General features: G+C 33.1%; 2 protein-coding genes across 2 annotated transcripts; both read left to right on the top strand.

The window, feature by feature from the left end:
* The first annotated feature begins 8,061 nt into the window (after positions 1-8,061).
* On the top strand, positions 8,062-12,125 carry LOC115991088 (probable transcription factor KAN4). The gene is made up of 6 exons (XM_031114834.1): positions 8,062-8,317; positions 8,460-8,536; positions 8,668-8,704; positions 10,753-10,948; positions 11,352-11,493; positions 11,740-12,125. The coding sequence occupies exons 1-6, from the start codon at positions 8,062-8,064 to the stop codon at positions 11,947-11,949; spliced, it is 918 nt and encodes a 305-aa protein (XP_030970694.1). The 3' UTR covers positions 11,950-12,125.
* Positions 12,126-20,060: 7,935 nt separating this feature from the next.
* LOC115989374 (glycine-rich protein 23-like) lies at positions 20,061-20,831 on the top strand. Its single transcript, XM_031113048.1, has one exon. It carries the CDS (start codon positions 20,137-20,139, stop codon positions 20,611-20,613), a length of 477 nt encoding a protein of 158 aa, XP_030968908.1. The 5' UTR covers positions 20,061-20,136; the 3' UTR covers positions 20,614-20,831.
* Positions 20,832-22,498: the final 1,667 nt, after the last annotated feature.

Raw genomic sequence — 22,498 nt, 5'->3', positions numbered from 1 at the left:
CTGACCCTATAACAGTTGCACCAATTCCCTTGGTATTGAGGATCCGAGGGTAGGCTGGGGATTTCATTCAGTCTAGGGATTAACCCAACTATCAATGGGTAACCCTTTTCCGGGGTAGATTCTAAGGGCCATATAACGCCCAGGTTGTGTCCAAACCCTGCATTTTTCCTCTTAAGTAGGTGGTTTCCCCAAAGGCTTGAGTCCGAGGACCATACAAGGTCTTGGTTCTGTCCAAAACTTGTAATTTTCTTCTAAGTAGTTGGTTTCCCCAGAGGCTTGAGTCCGAGGACCATACAAGATCTTGGTTCTGTCCAAAACTTATAGTTTTCTTCTAAGTAGGTGGTTTCCCCAGAGGCTTGAGTCCGAGGACCATACAAGGCCTTGGTTCTGTCCAAAACTTGTAGTTTTTCTTCTAAGTAGTTGGTTTCCTCAGAGGCTTGAGTTCGAAGACCATACAAGGCCTTGGTTCTGTCCAAAACTTGTAGTTTTCTTCTAAGTAGTTGGTTTCCCCAGAGACTCGAGTCCGAGGACCATACAAGGCCTTGGTTCTGTCCAAAACTTGTAGTTTTTCTTCTAAGTAGTTGGTTTCCCCAGAGGCTTGAGTCCGAGGACCATACAAGGCCTTGGTTCTGTCAAAAACTTGTAGTTTTCTTCTAAGTAGTTGGTTTCCCCAGAGGCTCGAGTCCGAGGACCATACAAGGCCTTGGTTCTGTCCAAAACTTGTATTCATTTATTTATTTATTTATTTTTCGAACGTTAGCCCCTTGACCAAGGTGGGGGGAGCTAGCTGGATGTTAGAAGCCCCTAGAATTGCCCGTGCCATTAGCACTGCGAGGCGTAGCCCCTAGCGGAAATTTATGTCGGAGCAACAACAACATGTCGTTGGGAATGAAGGAATCTTCGCAGACCTTTGCTTAACAGAGGCTCAACTCCACCACCACCTGCGCCAACGAGCAAGCCTTCCCACAGACGGCGTCAATTGTAGGGACACGATTATTTGACGGCCCAAGGATGACGTTGGGCTCGTATGTAAAGGCCCTAACAATATGATTTGTAGAGAGTGGGCTTGAAAGGCAGGACCTTAGGCACAGGTGAGCGGTGTAATCGGGGTATCTATGGAAGCTTTTATATGGGTGGACTTAGCTTGACTAGCTAAGTCTTCCCTTAGTGTGGGTTGCGGGATCTAAGTCCTCGGACAGCGTCCGAGGAGCATTGTACCCTTCCTTTTCTCCCTTTGCAAGATTTTTCCTCCTCCTGGGGATCCCCTTTCTCCTTTGCTTTCTTTTCCTTTTATACTAGTGTTCATTTCCCTTTTTAGTGTCCACGTGTAAGTTTTACTTTCTAGGGTGCAGACCTGTCCTGTCAATCCATACCTAGAGTGGTTGGGGGTTGTTGGAAAATTTAAATGGCATGGTTTGGAGCATGGGCTTGTCAGATGCAGGATTCTATATTACGATGTTGACAGCTTTCTCCCTTGCCCTACCTCTGTACTGAGTTTGCCCTTTTCTTCAGGCATTTTGGGAGGTGCTGAGCATAAGATCGTCCTCGGCCATGTCCTCGTGCCCTTCTTGGGCTTTCATTATGCGTCCTCGACAATAACTCTCCTCGACTTAGGCCTTGGGCCCAAGTGTAGAATGGGCCTGGGCCACGAATTATCAGGCCCCACAACTTCTATTATATAGTTGAAATTAAATACAAAAAGAACATTAAAAAGTTAAAAACTTATTTTTTTGATGTATTAAACCATCAATTATAATATATATATATATATATATATATATATATATATATATATATTTGTAAGAAGACATGTATTAACTTTTTAAAAAATTTTCTAGCTTGTTTTATATATGATAACACTATAAGTAATTCAAATTTTCACAATTTATTGAAGTGAAAAATTGTGATGAGTCTAATATCACTTTTATATGGGATTGTCATTAACATAAATTTTATTGTAAATAAATCACAATTTACCACGTTAGCACTTGCAAAAAAGTTTTGAAATTTTATGCTGTTAAAGTTCTTGGTTTTATATATCATCATAATATTCAAGCAAGTGAAATCAACTACCACACACCCTTGGTGCAGTGATCACTCCACAAGTATAAATGCTTATGGGGTGTGGGGGGTAAGAGTCGGGGTTCAAGTCTCCGGGAGGGAGTTTCACACACATATACACTTAGATTAGGCTAGAGTAGAAATTCTATCTTGTAAAAAAAAAAAAAAAAAAAGGCAAGTGAAATCATTAGTTACTAGAATTTAATGCTTAGGGAAATGTTAAATTTAAAAAAAAAAAAAATATATATATATATAGGGAGATATTAATTTTGAAGAAAAGACAATTATATTAATTATAAAATTATTCAATTCATGCAAAAGAATGTTTCATGAGACCACAAATAATGTAAATATAACTTTATAATGGTATTAATAAAAATTAATTTGAGATGTAATATAAATCAATCTCGTTGTAACAATATGTTGTATCAAACTGTAGAATATATAGATTTGTAATTTTGATAATTGAGGGAGAATACTTGAACCATGAACATTTTATTAGAAACTTTTCGTCCGTTTGGATTAAGGTGAGGGAAGGCCAGGAGTAAAGTAAAGTATAGTAAATTTAGTCTTAAATTAGATTATTTTCAGCCAATTCTACTTTACTTCTCTCCACTACCCCCTTCCCTCCTCAATTCAACCGGGCCTTTTGTTAGAAATCGTAAAAGGTGTCAATTGACAAACTAATAAGTATTAATTAAGTTACATTGCTTTTGGAGTAATATTTTATTACTATATATTTTCTTGCATTTTTTTATTATTCTGAAACATCTTCTTGAATACTTAAACCAAAGTCCTTACACCTTATATCTTATAAGAATATATACTTATAAAGTGATCAATGCAACAAAGAGGGGCGCTATTTTTTTTTTTTTTTCATTCTTAGTAGCACTCATTTTCTGTTCCACCTAACTATCACTCAAGAATATCAAACCTGATCTTCAGGATTACTTTAACAGTTCTCCAGCTAGTTTCAACTTTCAACACTTTTTTCTCACAGCCATAATCACAAAACACTTGTCCATGCTTCTGGCAATGGATACAGAGAATATTCCCCAATTTGTAACCACCTCTTTCTGCATTTTCCCACTTCTGTCAGCAAAGGATGGCCAAGGAAAGCCAGTCCCGACATGCAAAATTTGGGTTTCCTTTCGTTAATTGTTTATATTCCTATTTCATTATTGAAAATTAAAAATATTGTAGTAAAATAATTTTTAAATATGTAAATAGTACAATAAAATCCAGTTTTAAAGTTGTTTTTGTTAAAAAAAGTACTTGCGGGTCTCATAAACTGTATATGGGACCCACACAAAAATGCAAACACGCGTCTGTTTTTTTTTTTTTTTTTTCAATGCAATCCAAACATGCACTAATTATTTTAGCTTCCCACAGAAAACTAATTCCATGCACTCATGCAACCACATATTTGCAAAACTTAGTTTGATCTTTAAATTTTTCTCTTAAAATTTAATCATGTGGTTTCTTTTTTTCTTATAGATGGAAGTATATTTTTAATTAAAGTGGCATAATTGAATTTTAAAAGGTTAACTTAAAGTACAACACTTAACTCTAAGTACTATGCCTAAATTCCATATATACTAGCAAAGTGATTGAAGGAATAATACTGGGAGTTGAAGCCGTTCAAATTTATGGATATAGAATATCCCTATTTGTAGATACCGTTTTACATGGAGTTAGGAATGTATTTTTATCAAGTTATAATTGGGTTATATCTCTGCTTAAACTTAGGGTACATAAATATTTTTGAACCACCAGATTATTCCTCCAAAAAAGAGAAAACAAACCTATTATATTATATATATATTTTATATATAAAGGTAGAAAATTGGAATGCCAACGTGTCTTCATAGGAAGAGAGGCCGACATGCTAAGCATGTCTACGTGGCAACACATGTTGTAGTGTTAGTGGATGGTGAGGTGATGTCGAAGAGATTAAAGTAAATGTGAATAGTGAATACAAAGACTACTGAAAAGTCTTTCTGACTGAACGGAGTGAGAAAAAGTTTGAATTTTTTATTTGATGTGGGGGGGGGGGGGGGGGGGGGGCTTGTCATGTTTCCTTTAGGACATGCAATTGCTTATGTCATGTCAATGTTTTTCACGTGTGGGGTTTTTTTTTTTTGTTTGTTTTATGGTGAATGACCTAATTCTTTTCTTTTTGTACGTTATAACGTTTGGTATCCGGAAAATATTATAAAATAGAACTCGAATCTTTTCAATGGAGTTTCTTTTCTCGTCTAAATAATATCAGATAAAACCTTAACAAGGATACTGTGATCAATCCGTATATAAGTAATTTTATACAAAATGTAAAAACTATAAAAACTTTGATAAATCCTTGTTTTTTTTTTTTTTACTCGATGGTATGTTACATCCTCTAAATTTGTTCAGTTCTCATTTTTGTCTCTAAAGTTTTGATTTTTTTTTTCTTTTTCAATCTTATCTGTTGACTTTCATCACGTTTTTAATATAGTTGAATTGTTAAATATCCAAGCCTATCAATATTAAGTTCTTCTCAAAAAAATAAAAAAACTTTAAGTTTTTCACCTTTAAAAATATGGTTGCATTGACCAATAAAATATAAAAAATAATTTTTTTAAATAATTAGATTTAATGTAGTTATATGAATGAATTTCATTGAGGAACTTAATTTACAATATCTAAAGAATTGTATTTAAATTTTACCCTTTCATCAATTAAGTCCCTAAAAAATGATGTAATTTTGATATTTTCAGCATTCAAAAAAAAAAAAAAATTTATTAATTACTAAAAAGTATATGAATCTTTTTTTTTTTTTTTTGTAAAATTAATTATGGGAATTAAAAAGCCCTACCATGAAAGCTTGAGACGGGACATTTGGATTGAATGCAAATCCTTTGTACCATATGTATGATTGCTTTCCATTTTAAACTTCAATTATTTTATAATGAAAGGAAAATCAAAACATGGTAAGTAGTAATTTGTGGAATATAAAATGGTATACAAAAAGTGGTACAACAGATTTGTATTCATTTGGATTTCTCTAGCTGAGTCAAGATGATGGGGCATTGTATTGGCTATGCCCAGCTACTTGAGAGTTGAGAGAGAAGATGAACCTTGCAATGTAAGGTCTAAATCTATCTCTAAAACAGCTTATATTCATTCCCAAAGTAGCTTTTCCACTGATCAAGAGGGCACTCAAAAGCCCCCAAATTGCAACTGCAATGCCCTAGACCCACTCAAGTCTTGTGGAGAGAAAGGGATGGCAATGGGGCGGGGTGGGGCGGATCCGAAGGATGGGGTTTTTGCCCCCGCCTTGCATGGTTTTGTCTTACCTTATCTCCGCCGTGCCCTGCATGACAGGAAAAATTTTCTTACCCCATTCCTATCCCTTGGGGCCCTGCGAAGCCCTGCCTCACCCTATAAAACTCTATTTCTTATTAATTTGTCTACAACTATTACAATTGTTTTTAATAAAACCTGTTTCATTAATAAAAATATACTTGAAATTACAAATAAATTTTTCCCATAAAATCAAACTAATTATTAGCAAAAATTGAATAATATTATTAAAGTGTTTAATAAGACAATATCACAAAAAAAAAAAAAAAATCTCATAATGCAAAATCAATTATTCAATAGTATATAAATTTGTTTATAATAAAAACAAAAGAGAATGTTAAAATTGATACCTTATTTTCAACATTGCTAAAGAAAAAAAAGAGGCAGAAAGCCTTGTTGGGTAAAATAAAATAAGCTGATGATATGTTTGTTTAAATAGTAGGTTTTATGATATAAAAAATTTACAAAACCCTTATCAATGTGGGTCGGGTGAGTTGGGTCTAAAAAGATTAAACCCACCCCTGTCCCACCCCTTGGTGAGGGATAAAAATCTCGTCCCATCCCCGCCCTACCATCTTTTTGGGGTGAGGAAAACCCATGTGGGGCAAAGTAGGGAGGGGCGGGTCAAGTGAGGCGAGGCAAAATTGCCATCCCTAAGAGAAATAGAAATAGAGGTAGCAAAGGGGGCACAAAGCTCGGTTAAGAAGAGGAAGAGAGAGAAGAAAATGTTTTGTTTTAAATAGTTTCCTATATTTAGAAACTAGCTTTTGGGTTTTTATGTTTTACAAGTTAAAAAAATGAAAAAAAAAAAAATTGTTTTAGAAGACTTTTGGCATGAGTGGTACACTGAATGGCGGTCCATTTCATAGGAATGGAAGGATCACGTTGGCCGGATATGGAATAATAGTTCAAGAATGAAATTGAAAAAATTAAAATTTAAGGAACGAAATTGACATATATCTAAGCTTAGAATATGTAGTTTGTCATTGAGTTTATTAATTAAATATGTATCATATATGTATCAATTTTTTTTCTTAAATTCTTTTTGTGCATTACAGGAGTAAGTGACTAGTTGTTTTGTAAAGTGAAAGAACCTCTTACCTATAGAAGCTAGTTATCATGTTGTGCTTTGTGTTAAAGTGTTCCATTCAATTTTCCTTTTGTATGTATGTGTTTATTTCTCAAAAAAGCTAGTTTTTATGTTGGACACACACATATATTATTATTATTATTATTATTATTATTATAAAGAACACATATTTATTTAAATAGGCAAATATGGTACACGGCATAGTTAGTAAAATATTTGCGTTATATTTATTTTAAAAGTAAGTATTTTTTTATTAAAATAGATAATATTACGACATTGAACAAAAATACTCTAAAAATTCATATTTTAATTAAAAATATAAAATATGTATTAATTTTTTTATATAATATATTTGTACCAAAGTACTTTAAGTTTATTATAATTTATTACTATTATCAACAATATAATTGTTTATTGTGCCAATGTGTATTATTATGTAAGAAAAAATTATCAAAATCAAAATTTATTTTTGTTTCATGTTATACTATTTATATTAAACGTCAATATTTCCTCATTTGTTATTATAATCTTGAATTCTTTTCGTTAATCTATTAAATTTTTTCGATATTTACTTGGATGATCATGTCATATAGGATATATGTATATATACTAAATGCATAAGAAAAATAAAATCAAGTTAAATCATATTAATATGAGATAATGAATAACTTTGTTGGTTTGTTTGTTTGTTGTTGCTAATTTTGTGAATTAAATAACACAATAAACACCATCTCCTCCATGTATTTATTATTTTTCTTTAAAACATCTCAAAGTTGGAAAAAAATATTAAATACTTAATTATTTGATTTTTATGATATCTTGCTAAATTATACCAAGAGAACATAAGCATTTTATTAACTTTGAATATGCCCTAAAAATTAAAACATTGGAATGTAATGAACTAAATTACTTAACATATATATTGTTTTTTCTTTAAAAAAAAAAATTCTGAATTCATAATATACTCATATATATTCCATCTCGTATATTACTTGTATATATTCATTTGAATTCATAATATACTCATATATAGGTCTATTTATGTTTTGAAAATATTTTTTTTTTAAGAATTCAAATAAAAACAAATGCTTATGTATTTCAAAACGTACATATTCCATCTCGTATATTACTTAACGATACACGGTTTTTTTTTGCTGCCACTTAACGATACATGGTTTCTTTCTGCTACCATTTATTTTTTATTTGTTTTCTACTTTCCGCGAATCTTATTGTTTTTTTTTTTAAAGAATGTCAAGAAAAGACCCAAGAATGTCTAGAAAAAAAAAATGATATCAGCTAGATTTTTTTTAGACTGAACTGCTTTTTCCCATTTCTACCTTTCATTTTCACCCAATCATGGAGGCTTTTTTGAACAAAACCAAGCCTGAAATTCCGTGTCCAATTTTTCCTTTCTCCAATTGAAACTCCTCAGGACTTAACTGAAGAGTAGGAAAAGCTGCACATAAGGACAAAACTTTGTAACAAAGTCTCATTTGCTATTTATTCTCTTTTGAACCATCCTGAGCAAACACTACCCCCTGACCTCTCTCTGTCACACACAAGAAGCCATGAAGAGATTTGAAGGTGAGAGCTCACACAAAGGGTCTTCATTCTCTTCTCTTGTTAATGAAGAATATCTTTCAAAATCATCTCATATCATGAGACTTTCTAAGCGATACGCCATTGAGAAATTGCCGGAGTTAAGCTTGAAATCGCCCCCTGTAGTTAGGCCATATGTTCGATCCAAAATGCCTCGGCTCCGGTGGACACCTGATCTTCATCTCTGCTTTGTGCATGCAGTTGAAAGGCTTGGAGGAGAAGACAGTAAGATTGTCTATTTATTATGGCCCAAATATCACCCTTTTTTTTCTTTTTCTTTTTTAATTTTTATAAAAGGAAATGAAGTAATGTTATGCCTAATTTTTTGTTAACAAAATTCTCAATTTTGTTGTTGTTAAATATATAGGAGCTACTCCAAGGATGGTTTTACAAATAATGAACGTGAATGGCCTTACCCTATCTCACGTAAAGAGCCATCTTCAGGTTTTTTTTCAAATCCTCCTTTTCAGATAAAGATCATATATATTCTTATCTTGTGAATTCTTTGTTATGATCTTTTTTGGTGTGATTACAGTTTTGATAGCCTTTCTAACGTTTAGGTTGATTATTGACAGATGTACAGGAGCATGAAGCATGAGCAGATGCTAGAAGGTATGTAAAATCATGATCCCCCATGGTAAAAACACATGTACTCCATTTTCCCGATGCAGGCATATACATTTCTTTACCAATTTTCCTTTGATTTTAACAATGAAGATCGGGTTGGTAATTCTATTAACCCTTGTGATCATAAAAGGTACAGTTTTAGCTATCTATATGATAAATTGTCTCCGCAGGATTTTTTTTTTTTTTTTGTGGGGGGGGGGGCGCTAACGTGGGTATCTAGAGGACTATTAAAGCACTTACCTTACTGATTCCCAATCAGTCAAAGTAAAACAATTCTTTGTTTGCGGAAAGGTATTTCATGCATGCATCATTCCTCTTATTGTGTGAGATCCACACAGCTATATATGGGGTCCACACATCTTGAAAGTAAAAATGTTTATATACAGATGAATGATGATGGATGAATAAAATAATTATTGCTTAAGAATAGTCTTAAATAAGAGTTGAATCCAAAAAATCTTGAATAAATCAGAGTATAAGACCTGAAAACCACTGATCCCTCGCAACAAATTCAATAATAGTGGGCTAATATAAATTGTTTGATGTAATTCATATGGCTGATGAAGTTTTCTTTGACCAAGACATATAATTTTTTTGTCATTTCCTTAAAAGATTCCTATGCGTTTCATCAATGGTGTTGTAACTTCATCTCATAAAATTTTACTTATAAAGGATGTGTGACAGTCCTAATGCATAATATTTGCCATATAAGAACAAAGAAAGAATATATAAAGTTTGGCGACAATAGTACATTTCATCTCCAAAACTCTAACCTTTGTCACATTTCATCTCTAAATCTCTAAAATTATTTTGCTATATTGTATTTTTTTCTCAATTTTATGTATTTAGAAGATTCATATGTGAAGAATATATTTATGTGAAAGAAATATGTAGTAAAATGGATGTATTGAATATTTTACAAAGAATTTTTTGTAAACAACAATGATCCAGTATTGATAAGGACATTCTTTTCCCCCCAAAATATTCTATTATAGTTTGATTTTTATACTTTTATCAAATTATCGTCATGCTAGTGTAATCTTATTATTATTTTCCTAGCTAGTTTTGATACCCTTTACAAGTATTCCAAGATATAGTTATGAAAACAGAATTTGAAAAGAATAATTAATGTCAAAGGTATGGAAAATTATTCCGTAGACTACAATGTTTTTATAAGCGTGTTTATGTATGCTTAAAGTTCAAAATTGAAAACGTTAATAAGGAATAAGCGTTTCACCTAACCGAAACCGAAACGGTACTCATTTAATGAAGAGTGGGTGAGGCACGTTTTTCTAATACTTTATAAATAAGTAAAACGCATGCCCTAGGCATGCTTTTACTTTTTTGGTATAAAAAAAAAATTATATGAATCATGAAAATTAATTATTTGACCTTGGAGGAATTGATATGAATATTAATTCATTATACAAACATTTTTATTAAGGCATTGTACTACACTAATTTACTATTTTTCTACTACATGTTCTTTGACTTTTGGATATATATATTTATTAATTAAATCATATATTTTTTTTTAGAAGAATCATATACTTTATTTGATTTTATAAAGCACTAGAGAATTATATAAAATATTATAACTACATTATTATATTGTCCATTAATAATTGTTTTCAAATTTACCATATAAAAATATAAAGAAATTAAAATAATTTATGTAAATTTGAACTTAAATTTTGTGCAATTGCACTATCCATTTAAAATTTTTAACTAACAGGAAAAATATATTACTAATTTGAGTTTATTAATTCTTTTATTCAGATGTTACATATATTTTTTTAATTAGAGATTATTCTATATTAGATTTTGAAAAAAATGTGCATTTTAGTTCAACCAAGCGCGCACTTACGCAAGTGTTTAGGTTCCAAGTTGTTTGTTTGGTTATGTGCACTTGATAGTTACTCATACTATGAATTACACCTCCTTTGACCATAAGTAGGTTACACCTTTGTACGAAAGAAAAGTGTACGATGGAAACCTCTTCTTTAAGCTGTATGTGTTGATTCTTGTTGCAGGAGGAGCAGAGACAGCAAAGAATGAAACAATGCAGGTTTTCCCTAATTCAAATTTCTTATCATGCTTAGAGCAAAGCAATTGCCAACAGAAGGACAAGGGATTGGTTGATAACAACTCATTACAGTTCACAAGCAACGAAGGAACTCATTGCAATGGAGATCGTACTCTCAAGAATACAACCATACCAAACCAATGGTTTGTGGATTTTTTTTTAAACATATTTCTTACTCTATAGTATATATATCATGAGCACTAATCCTATAATATATCAACCATAATTAATATATATAAATATATATATATATATATATATATATGATTCTCACACATACTCATTGTTGATGCGCTGTGGCTTACATCATTCATTTAAGTATATTATCAATTTGACTGTAAGATGATAGGTTTTCTTCTTTTTCTTAACAATCATCATGAAAAGGAGAATATATGCCAAGGGGAAATTTGTATGTAGAGAAGAACCTTTTTACAACCCCACGTGTTCTAACATTGAGAATAAGAATCACCTCAGTATGGAGGATTCCAGTGATACATAGCCATGAGAATCAATTACGTATTCAGTTTTTGGTGACTTTGGTGGCAGGTTGATGAAGCAAGACGTGGGGAATATTGGAAAGGATGTAACTGAGCCGCTATCATACCAAGAAACAACAAGCAAAGCATGGGAGAAGAAGCCAAAGTCTTACATCATCTTCAAGGATCTGCTCAAGAGCTACGCTACTCAAGTACTCTCTCTCCCCCTCTCTCAAACGCAAATAATTATCTTATTCATCCCATATATGCATTTTACCACAGATCACAGTGTGTGGATCACAGCTACATGATACTCACACACTATTATATAAGATGCATAAGATACCTTCTTCATAGACATGCACACATGCACATACACATGTATACACAACTAGCACATACACGTTTGTTCTTGTCATCGGTCTAAATATTTCCGTGTTAATTTATTATATTTTCAGGGAAGGAATGAGCAGAAGGGAGTGTTACTAGGTACTGTTTCCGGTTGCAAGAGCAATCATCAAGCATTAGAAATATTTACAGGGAATACAGAGCGAGTGAATGATTGCAAAATGTCTTTATCAATGAACTCAAAAGCGCCCCAGTCACTGTTGAAGCTGAACAAAAGTGCCGATGTCAATGATGTCTCTCTTGATCTTACTCTTGCTTAAAATCATGCACATAATGATAAAGACACTTTTGGTTTTGGGACTTCAAAAAGTGACTTGACCTTGTTGGTAGTTCTACAATACAGAGACCAAGACGTGGTTGTGTTCATTTGGGTTAGTTGTTTGAAAATGTACATCTTAAAAAAAAATAGTGATTTTAGAAGTTCTGTTTTGAAAACATTCTGGTTTTTAAAAATGAAATTTAATGCTTGTTAAAATTATGGAAAGTGTTGTTGTTGTGAAAAGTTTCCGTACGAAAACATAGTTTTCTCACAATTTTAAAAAAGCAAAACCAATACAAAGTTAGATTTTACTTCGAGCTGGTCATAGCATCATATATTTCACTTTGAACAACCTAAAAACAATGACAATAGTCCAAAATTAATTAAAAATTGATTTCTACTCAAACACCAAGATATTAATAGAAATGCTTTTTGCACATAATTAAATTGTACACAAATTTCTCATATCTCTGCATCATTTTTAAATTGAAGATGTCACATTTGTATTTTATTCTCAAAGTCAATTTGTATTTGTAAAGTTGAATTTATTCATTTATGTGTTGGCTTTATTTCGTGTCAAAATTGCCTGTAATTTAGTATTTAGAAACCCTGGATTTGGATGAGAATAATATAAGAGTTGTGTGTGTGAGAGTGTGAAAATTTGATCAAGAGTGTGAAACAAAAATGTGACTCATGACTGGGCTCGTGACTAACTCGTGAGTGGTGATTTGCCAAAATGAAGCACACGTGTGAAGCATGCAGGATGATGAAGAGTCAGGCCAGCTGAATCGCTATAAGACAAAAAGTACAGTTTGGCCTAGTCTGGTAACTGGCGATTGGAACTTGCGACTCATCCCAGTCGCGAAGTGACTCGCCAGTGCACCCCGTTTTGCTGAAAAAATGACTTTTCACATTCCACCTCATACCCTACTATAAATACTCTTATACCCACAAAATGTAGAGAGCTTCCAAAGAAAATTTTGAAAGAGAAACCCTAGAGAAAATAAGATTGATTTATCCACAATCTTATATATTTAATTCTTCAAATTCCTCTATTTTCGCCATCTCCATTGTCATACCCATGAGAGGATCATAAACCAAATCCTTACCTCACCAAATTCAGAGTAATGAGAAGGTTCTTGGTGTTTGGGAAGCAGTTCAAGAGAAAACCAATTCATATTGGTTGATGCAATGGGTTAATTGCAGGATTCAGAAAGTTAGAGAAAACACGATTCGGGGTAACCTTATTGGAGCAAGAAGTTTGGAAGGCTTAGGTGCATTAAGTAGATTAGACTTGGAGGGTCTATTACTATTCATGTATCCCAATTGATTTTCTTATAGATCATTTACTGCTTGAATGGCAGCGGAGAGATTTTTCACTGAGTTTTTTGGTTTCCTCTTCGATAACACATACCAGTGTTATCTTGTGTTTGCATCTCGCCGAGTTCTTTGGTTTCCTCTTCGATAACACGTGTCAGTGTTATTTTGTATTTGCATCTCTCTTTCCTTTATTCTTAGCTTTTAATTTCTGCTAGTTGTGATTAATTAATTAATGGCTTAGAGTAGTTTGGGAATTTGGGTATTGCTTATATTTCATATTTCGCATATATATTATTTGAATATAAGCTTATATTAGAAAATTTGCTTTTGGGGATCTAAACATTCACAAGTATTTTATACACTAAGTGAGTTTTCAGTAATTTATTTTGAAAACCAAAGGTTGAGATGAACTATGTGGGTTGTGTGGAAGGTATATGTGCGAATAGCACTATTCTGTCGTTGAGTAAAATTAATTTCAATCACATACATCATGCTTTTCACAAGGGAGCCTTCATACGGGCGTTTAGCCTAACTAGGAAAGTACAATGTAATACAGTAGTGCAAAGGTCCAAGTGAATCTGGCCTAGTGTGAAATGGTTTCTTTGGCTTAACAACTCTCCAGGATCATATTATAGCATTGACATTTACACTGGATTTCACACACAAAAGTTTAAGAACTAACCTTTTATAGAAATCTTTCCTATATATGTAATCGATAAAAGAAAATTTCAAAGAATAAAAAATTCTGCAGGAGAGAATAAGAACACTTGAGGAAGACAGAGTTGTAGATTTAAGTGGTTTGCTGCATGGGCGGCACCATGTATAGTTCAGGGGTTTCAAATGAACTCCCTGAGCTAGCAATTATATATATATATATATATATATAATATTTTTTTATTTGACCCTCCTAAATAAAAATTTGAACACTTGACTCTAAACTTTTTTTAAACCCACTTAAAATAAGTTTAATTATGATTATCTTAACAATATTTTGATCTTTTTAGATACAAAAAGATGGCTAATAACAATCCAATTTTATCTAAAATTTGGGAGAAATATTAAGCCCAACAACAAAGTAATTTTTTTTTTCCATCTAAGATCATTGTAAAAAGCCCATTTAGATCTTAATAAATTTGAAATAAACTAATGAAAAATTCATAGTTTATATTGTACTATCATTGTAATATTTACATTGTTTCTAAATAAATGTGTACAATATTGTATAGTTTTTGCAAATGTGTATAGTATAATTATCTATAATATAAATCTTACATTGATATATAGTACGATGTAAACATAAAATTGTCATAAACTAATAAATAAAATTATTTTAAGTAGTAATAATTAAAATTCACTTAACAACAATAATTAACATGTTCATTATATTAAGAAAAAATATGTCAAATGAACCTATAGTTTATTTTTTTATTCTATTACTAGTACATATTATAGACAAATTTGTAATAAAAAAACTATTTAGGCTATAAAATTCATATTTTATATAAAATGTATCTTCTTATTGACCTTCCTAGAAAAAATTCTTAGAATTGCCGTTGATTTGCAGGAGATGGTTATAAAAGTTTATGAGAAATTCTCTGATGGTGTGTTAAATGGACCATTGACTTGGTCAAATATCAATAAAATAATATATTAGCTTACAAAATAAGCTAAATGGTAACGTTTTGACAACAGTCACAAACAACTCTAACATCGCAAGAAAGTTTAGTCCAACAACAAATAATTTGAAAAACGAGGGAGTTATAAATGAGCCAAAACAAAACTAATTAAGTTGGATTCTCCACGCACAAGACAAGACAAGACAGGGCGGGTGCATATGTGTAATATAGATAAGGCTCATGCCCATTCAAAGCTCCATATTTAAAGATATCATGGGAAGTCAACAATAGTTTATAAACACAAATAATTAAGGGTGCCCTCCAAGGCTAATTTTAAGTAAGATTTTTTCTTATATCAAATAATTAAAGAATATATATAACTTATGTATTATAATTATTTTAATTGAAATCCATTTTTCTCACTTTTTGAGATGAAAAATTAATAATAAAATTTTTGTATTCAAATTTTGTTAACATCTCTATTCAACCTTTTTTTTTTTTTTTTTTCTTGGTGTGACATAATCAATCTTGGCAGGATTTTTATTAATTTTAGTTTTTAAAACACTTATTTTTTATTAAAAAAATTGGAAAATAGATATACTCGATAAAGAATCTATAAGGACTCAATTTGTAACAACCCCAAAACGATATTGGGTTCGTACGTTAAGGGTTCAAACAATATAATTTGTAGAGCGTGAGTGTTTAAGAGCTAGATTAACCTCTCTAGAAGTAAAAAGATTCAATCTCCCGTTTATAGATGGATCAGAGCCGCTATAACAATCGGTTTTTCTTTGAAATCAATACAATTCTTTTCTTTCTAAGTTTTCTTCCTCAGTCTTCTCTCTGTTTCTCTCTCTCCCCATCTCTTTCTGCATGCCCCCCCTTTCATGTTATATACCGCCCTCTTTATTCCATCTTCACCACACACGTGTAGGTTGGGTTCAGGGGATCTCTTTCTGTCCCATCTAACACCTTCTGAACCTCTTTCTAGTAGCTGTAAGGCTACTTCATCACTGTTCAGGCATCACTTCTACATTAATGCGGCCAGAGAGTTGGTTGAGAGGCAATTAATGCGGAGGTAGCTGTTGTCATAGATATTTGTTTGCCTTCTCTCTCTCTCACCCTTGGCCCTTTATCCCACCTTGAGTGGTGACGTAGCTCTGAGGTATGTTTGTAACCAGATGGCGTCCTGAACGTCCTCGGACTCATATTGCCGAGAAGGGTTTTGTCCTCGGACGAATACTGAACTCACCTTTCGTGATATTCCCTCTTTCCTTCGTTTGGTTACCCCTTCAATCTGATATAGGCCTCCTCGGACAGATTTGCCTCCCCGGATGGGCCACAGACCCAATTAACTTGACTTTAACAACTTTAGTGACTGACCGGCCCCCCAGAATCAATTTTTTTTTTCTTTTTATATAATTTAGATTTTCAAATGGAATATTTTCTTCTATTTGTAAAAATTCCTTTTAGAATTAATTTTAGTTTTTGTTGTTGGATAATTCAATAGTTGGAGGATGGGAAATTTGAACTCTAAACATTTATATTAAAAACAATAAAAAAATGCTATTTGAACTACAAAGCTCTTTGCTTTAGTTTTGAAAGTAAATATAAATTATAAAAAGTTCACCAAATTTCTTTTTTCTATCACTAGTAACAAATTATCAATAGATCCATTTTTTAGATTTAATTAAAAAAAATCATATCTAGATATTTTTCTAGTATATATTTATAATTTATTTTTCTCATATGCTAATGGCACATTTGCTAGAGGGCATATTAGAGCATCTATAGTAGTGGAGCAAAAAATATAACTATTTGGCACCTATAAAAGTCACTTTATCTATTTTACATTTTCACACTCCACAGCAATGGAGCTATATTTTTAGCTGTTTGATTAAAATAATACAAATAACTATTAAAATAATAATAAAAACATCCACACACCAAAAAAAAAAAAAACACCAGCACAGTACAAACATCCACCACCACCACCAGGAAAGAAAATACCACCAACCCAAGTCCTTAATCTTTTTCCTTAACCCAGACCAAATAAAATCACCAATCACCAATCACAAACAAAATAAAAAATGAGGGAGCAGAGTTCGAGGAGTGGAGCACGCATTTGCACAACAGAGGCATCGACGTCGACGAGCTTGGTGCTGAGGTTGACGAAGTCGGCGTAGTCGCGGTTGATGCGGTCAATGAGCTAGTGGTTGAGTGCGGCGCGATGCGACTCAAGCTTGGATCGGAGCGTGTCAAAGGGGACGAAGGTGTGAAGCTCCGAAATGTAGGATTTAGAGTCGAAGTTTGGGGAGAGGAAGAGCGAGGGCTTGAACCATAGCGGGTGAGAGTCCAGCGGGTCTAAAAAAAAGTCTGTCGTGGATCTCGGTGGCGCTTGTGTTGAAATTGGATCCGCCATTTTGGATCCCAGTTTTGCTTTTTCCTTTTTGGTTTCTTTGAGGGATGAGGGAGAAGAGGGAGCTGGCTGACGAGCTAGAGAGAAAAAAAATTAAGGAAGAAAGAAGAAAGAAGAGAAACCGGAGAGAGAAAGAAAATATGAAATGTTTGTTTAATGAGAGAAGAGAGAGAAGTGTGATAATTTTTTATTTATTTTTTTTTTTTTTTTAGCTTCGGAGCTACAGTACGCAGCTATTATTAGCTACACCTCCACTGCTGTAGAGCCATTTTTGTATTTTGGTGAAACTAAAACAGCTATATAGCTATTTAGCTTTACTACTGTGAGTGCTCTTAGAAGATATATATAATTAATATTATTAAGCAATACTCTATGCTAATTGTTTTTTTTTTGAGAACTTCAGACTCTGTATTAGCTGAAAGCAAGAAACTTGCTAATATGATAGCAAGACTGACTCCAAATTTTGTAATGTGATGTAATTTCTTTGTCTGGTATTAAAAATAAAAAATAAAAAAAATTAATGGGATTGTGAGTAGTAACCTTGAGAAAAACATGGGCGGTTAATGAAACATAATCAAAAGAGAAGACGCTACGTGAACAAAGATATCAAGGAAGTAGCTAGTTGTAGTTGCCTCAAGGTGGTCATAAGAGGCTACCAACTCCTGCTAGCAGGAAGATAGTTATCATGGCCAGGGGGTGTCAATTTAGGAGAGACACATGGAAAAGAGAACCAAGTGTAACCCGTCAAAACCTCGATTATAAAGAGTAGTTCTTAGGCAAATCAAGTAGTCTAGACTTTGTAGGAGATTTTATATAGACTTATTGTAAGTGCATTTCCTTTGTACTCGTGATCTTATTTAATTCAATATTTATCAAGTTGGATGCAATATTTAGTTGTTTGTTTAAGTTTGATCTAAATTCTTGTTTGCTTCAAATCAATTTAGTGATGGAATAATCGTTTAGGCTTTAATGTGTTAAATTTTCTACAATTTACACTTTACTTCGAGATTGCTTGCTCTGGATTGGTTCATTTTGAGATGATTTACTCCGAATTAGTGCACTTCAAGATGGTTTACTTCAATTCAATTTAGTTCAACTAGGCTTGATAATTTATGCTCAATAATTCAACTTAGTCACTTAGGATTTTCTCTATCACTATTAACTCGCGCATATAATTAACCAAAGGAGCAAAAAGTTTCAGGCGGCGGATTTGAATGAAGAATGGCATTCTGCGTTGAAAGTTACATTAGCAAGCACTTGCTATTACTTTAGCCCCCAATGCATAGTTTGAGCTATTATTATCAAGGGCGAAGGTAAGGCATACATTCTTATCCATATTTATTCATTGAAGATTCACACGGTTGAAATTAGTTTTCTTCTTTGAGTGTAACTGGGAAATATGGTCAGCAATAGTTTGCTTGAGATCATATATTGCCGTCATGCAAAACAAAATTACCAAACGGTGAGATTTCATTTTCAGGTGAAAAATACACTCACCTATATATTTCAGCAGCTTAAATTGTGTACAAAGGTTGGTACATAGTTTGGCGATTCTTAAAAGCTGCAGGGTCCCTATGTCTTTTATATTTATAAGCGTCGGCAGCCCATTGTATTAATATTTTAAGTTACAAGATAAGATAACGCATTGCTGATTGATTCAACATCACAATAAATCAAAATATCAAAAATTTAAAATCCTAACATTATCTAATAATCACTTTATAGGTTTAAGCATATATTTTGAACCATACCGTGAATACAACAGAAGAACGATTGAACCAAGGTTTCATTTAATGTACTCTACAAACTTGCCTGTGCGTGGTCTACAAACTCCAAGATTTCTTAGTCATGGAATCATAAATATAACAGGTTTAGAGACCAAGATTTCTTTTATATATATGGATGGTTGGCTATGTGGAAGGTCATCCTCTCAAATGAGCATCACTTTTGTACCCAAAAAAATAAGGAAAAATCTAGGACCACATAATTTTTCACTTCTTATCACAATTATGATGTGGCAAAGTGTGATTGGTAAAAAAAAAATGTTGGGTTCATGTGTAAATAATAGTTAACCACTCACAATTTGCTACGTTAGAGTTGTGGCAAAAAATTTGTGAAATAATTTGTGATCTTATAAATATTCAAAAAATAAAGTATTTAAATAAAATATTAAAATTAAGGAGAATTATTGTTGCACATGTTAATGTTAATGCATACACTTTTTCACTTAGTGGACCACTGAGACGAACGCCTTATTGGACTCAAGCACATGATCTAATGCCAAGAATTGACAAGTTTGATAGTTTACTATCAGTTTCCTCAATTAGGTAATTAAGAGTATAGAAGAGCTTATATTTCGAAATGAACTTGAGATTATGCTTAATTAGTGGACCTTATATTATCCATTACTCTCCTCTTTCGAATCACTTTGGCATATCCATCCAAAATAAATAAATAAATAACCATGGCAAAAGAGAAAAGTAAGAGTATACAGAAATATTTTTCAATCAAATCACGACAAAGAGAGTTAGATGAAAGAATTTAAACGTTGTTAACAATGTATGGAACATCAAAAAGTGAATGAATATGAGCAAATCCAAGTTACTGCTCATCAACATGGGGGGTGGGCACTCTTTTTCTCTAGTGGCAGTTGGCTCCCATAACTGAAGAAGCACGGATTATAGATGACTAGATGGGTACGTATATGAAAATTTAATTTTGGCCTTCATAACCGTTACCTCTTCCCTCACTAATTTCATTTCTTAAACTCTATATATTCTCTTCTTCCGGACCTCATTTCTCATCGAACATTATCTCTGGTATTCTCTCAGAAATGATGGCTTCTGGTACTTCTAAGCTTATTTTGGTGCTGCTTCTTGGTGCACTTATTTGCACCAGTACTAGTGCTAGGAAGCTCTTGAACCAAAAGGGTGCATTGGGTGAGCAAAAGACATTCTTCGACAACTTTCCAGGTAATGGTGGTGGACTAGGTGGTGGTGGTGGTGGCGGGCTCGGGGGTGGCGGTGGTTTGGGTGGTGGTTCTGGTGCTGGTGCAGGTGGTGGAGCTGGATTTGGTGGGGGTTCTGGCTTGGGTGGAGGAGGAGGAGGAGGGTTTGGTGGGGGTGGACTAGGTGGTGGCTCAGGTTTTGGAGGTGGAGCTGGAGCTGGAGGTGGGTTTGGGTCTGGAACAGGAGGAGGGCTTGGCGGTGGAGGTGGGGGAGGGTTTGGTGGTGGCGGCGGCGGTGGTGGGGCAGGTGGTGGATTTGGTGAAGGAGCTGGAGGAGGATTTGGAGGTGGAATATTGCCTTGACTTCAAAGATTTGTGTTTCCATATATAAAACAAGAGTGCTGCTACGCACTATTTATAGCTAGTTTGTACTCTGTACTAGTTACAAGTCCCAAATATCATCTTGTAATAATGAGGAAATAGGTTGAGACATCCTTTATTTCCCCTTGGTTATTATTATATTTGTCTCGACTAACAGAATTGTTTAATAAAGCAGTGATTAATGCTTATTCGGAGTGAAATATATGATAATACAACAGAAAGACATGCCAATCCGGTATTGAAAAAGGAAGCCTCAAGGCTTGGATTGTACCATGCAGCAGCCTGCATGATACCAAGCATCATCATAATTATAAGGCTTAAAAGGAAACACAGCGACCAAAGATTTTCCTTCATGTATAGTATAGTTTAAAAGTTGCACCGCAAATTAAAGAATTTTCAGTGACAGAAAAGTACTTCGATATATGATTGGCGAGGCAATTCTCTTTCTTTCTTTCTCATATACACGCACAAATTGCATGTATAACCTACTTGACGAGTCACAAGGATGGGTGAGGTAGTTGAAACTAGAAACTTTAAAGCCGCCGCAAAATGAATGAATCGGACATGGTAAGGAATTTCAGTGTTGGTTATGATACTCGTTCAGACTTCAGAATGAGTGACCTTCCAATGTATTATTCTGGATGCGTATATAGTACTTTTGAGTCCATGCATGAGGAAAAGGATCATAATTGCAAGAATTGATTGAACATTAAGTCCTTGCATGGGTGTTTTCTAGTTTGGCTCATTCCAGACTTCACATTCAATTACTAGTTTCTTTGGATATATTGGCTACAAGAAGTCAAATGAAATGGGCTGATGGCCAAGGATCTCCAGTCTCATAGTTGAATTAATACCTATTTATACGCAAAATATTTGGATGTTTAAGGAGAAAAAAGGGTTTGATTTGCAGTTTATCACCGTATTATGGGTCCGTTTGGATAGAACTTATTTTGCTGAAACTGAAAACAATGTAGCAAAATAATTTTTAAATATGTGAATAGTACTGTAGGACCCATTTTTAATGAAAAAATTGATAAAAAGTGGAGTTTGTGGATCCATAAACAGTGCACAAGTGCGCTGTTCACAGGTGAAAAGTCAACAAAATCGGCTCTGAAAAAAAAAAATTTTGAAAACGCACAAAGTTGAAAACGTGAACATAAACGTACTATCCAAACTGCACCTATAACTATCTTAAAAAAAAAAAAAATGAGTTAATAGCCCTTATTACATCCATCTACCTTCCTTGTTGTATACTTGTATTGTTCAAGAATTCCAGTCACATTAATTTATCCAAATAAATGCCAGTCATATCAAATTTGAATAGTACGTGTATATATGTACACACCCAAATACATATAGGATCATGTTAATTAGTGCCTTAAAGTATTGGTTAACAATCTATTTTAGAAAATTTTTAATACAACTTTAATAGGAAATGAAAAAATCTGTCAAAATATTAATTTTTTTTTTCCTTAAAAATTTTCTTTAAATGGATTATTAGAGATATTAGTGCGCATTTTTCATATATATATATATATATATATATAGATAGATAGAGAGAGAGAGTTTAAAGTATCTTCCTTCAGAATGATATTTACGAAAAGTTGACAGGGGAAATGGATATACAAGCCGCTGCATTAAGATTTCCATACCTTAATTTGCTTAGAGCCAGGATCAAATAATAAGAATTTCTTCTTTAGGTGATAAAATAATATAAGGATCGAAATTCAAAAGGATTGAGCGTGGCATTCTTTTGAGACCAATATGTACTTATGGTCTGTTTAGATGACATGAATTTGGATTTGGATTTGAGCCCTCAAATCCAAATCCTTTGTTTGGGTAAGTTAAAAGAAATGGATTTGGATTT

The sequence above is a fragment of the Quercus lobata genome, chromosome 5, assembly GCF_001633185.2.
Source record: "Quercus lobata isolate SW786 chromosome 5, ValleyOak3.0 Primary Assembly, whole genome shotgun sequence".
NCBI classification, from domain to species: domain Eukaryota; kingdom Viridiplantae; phylum Streptophyta; class Magnoliopsida; order Fagales; family Fagaceae; genus Quercus; species Quercus lobata.
The sequence above is the reverse complement of the archived record's forward strand: the minus strand, read 5'-3'. Positions and strand labels throughout refer to the sequence as shown.

What these genes read in the sequence shown, in the direction of transcription:
- LOC115991088 (XM_031114834.1), top strand. Translation starts at nt 8,062, where the DNA reads ATGAAGAGATTTGAAGGTGAGAGCTCACACAAAGGGTCTTCATTCTCT. An exon ending in ACAACCATACCAAACCAATG is followed by an intron (nt 10,949 to 11,351) that starts GTTTGTGGATTT and finishes CTTTGGTGGCAG; the next exon opens with GTTGATGAAGCAAGACGTGG. An exon ending in TCAAGAGCTACGCTACTCAA is followed by an intron (nt 11,494 to 11,739) that starts GTACTCTCTCTC and finishes TTATATTTTCAG; the next exon opens with GGAAGGAATGAGCAGAAGGG.
- LOC115989374 (XM_031113048.1), top strand. Translation starts at nt 20,137, where the DNA reads ATGATGGCTTCTGGTACTTCTAAGCTTATTTTGGTGCTGCTTCTTGGT.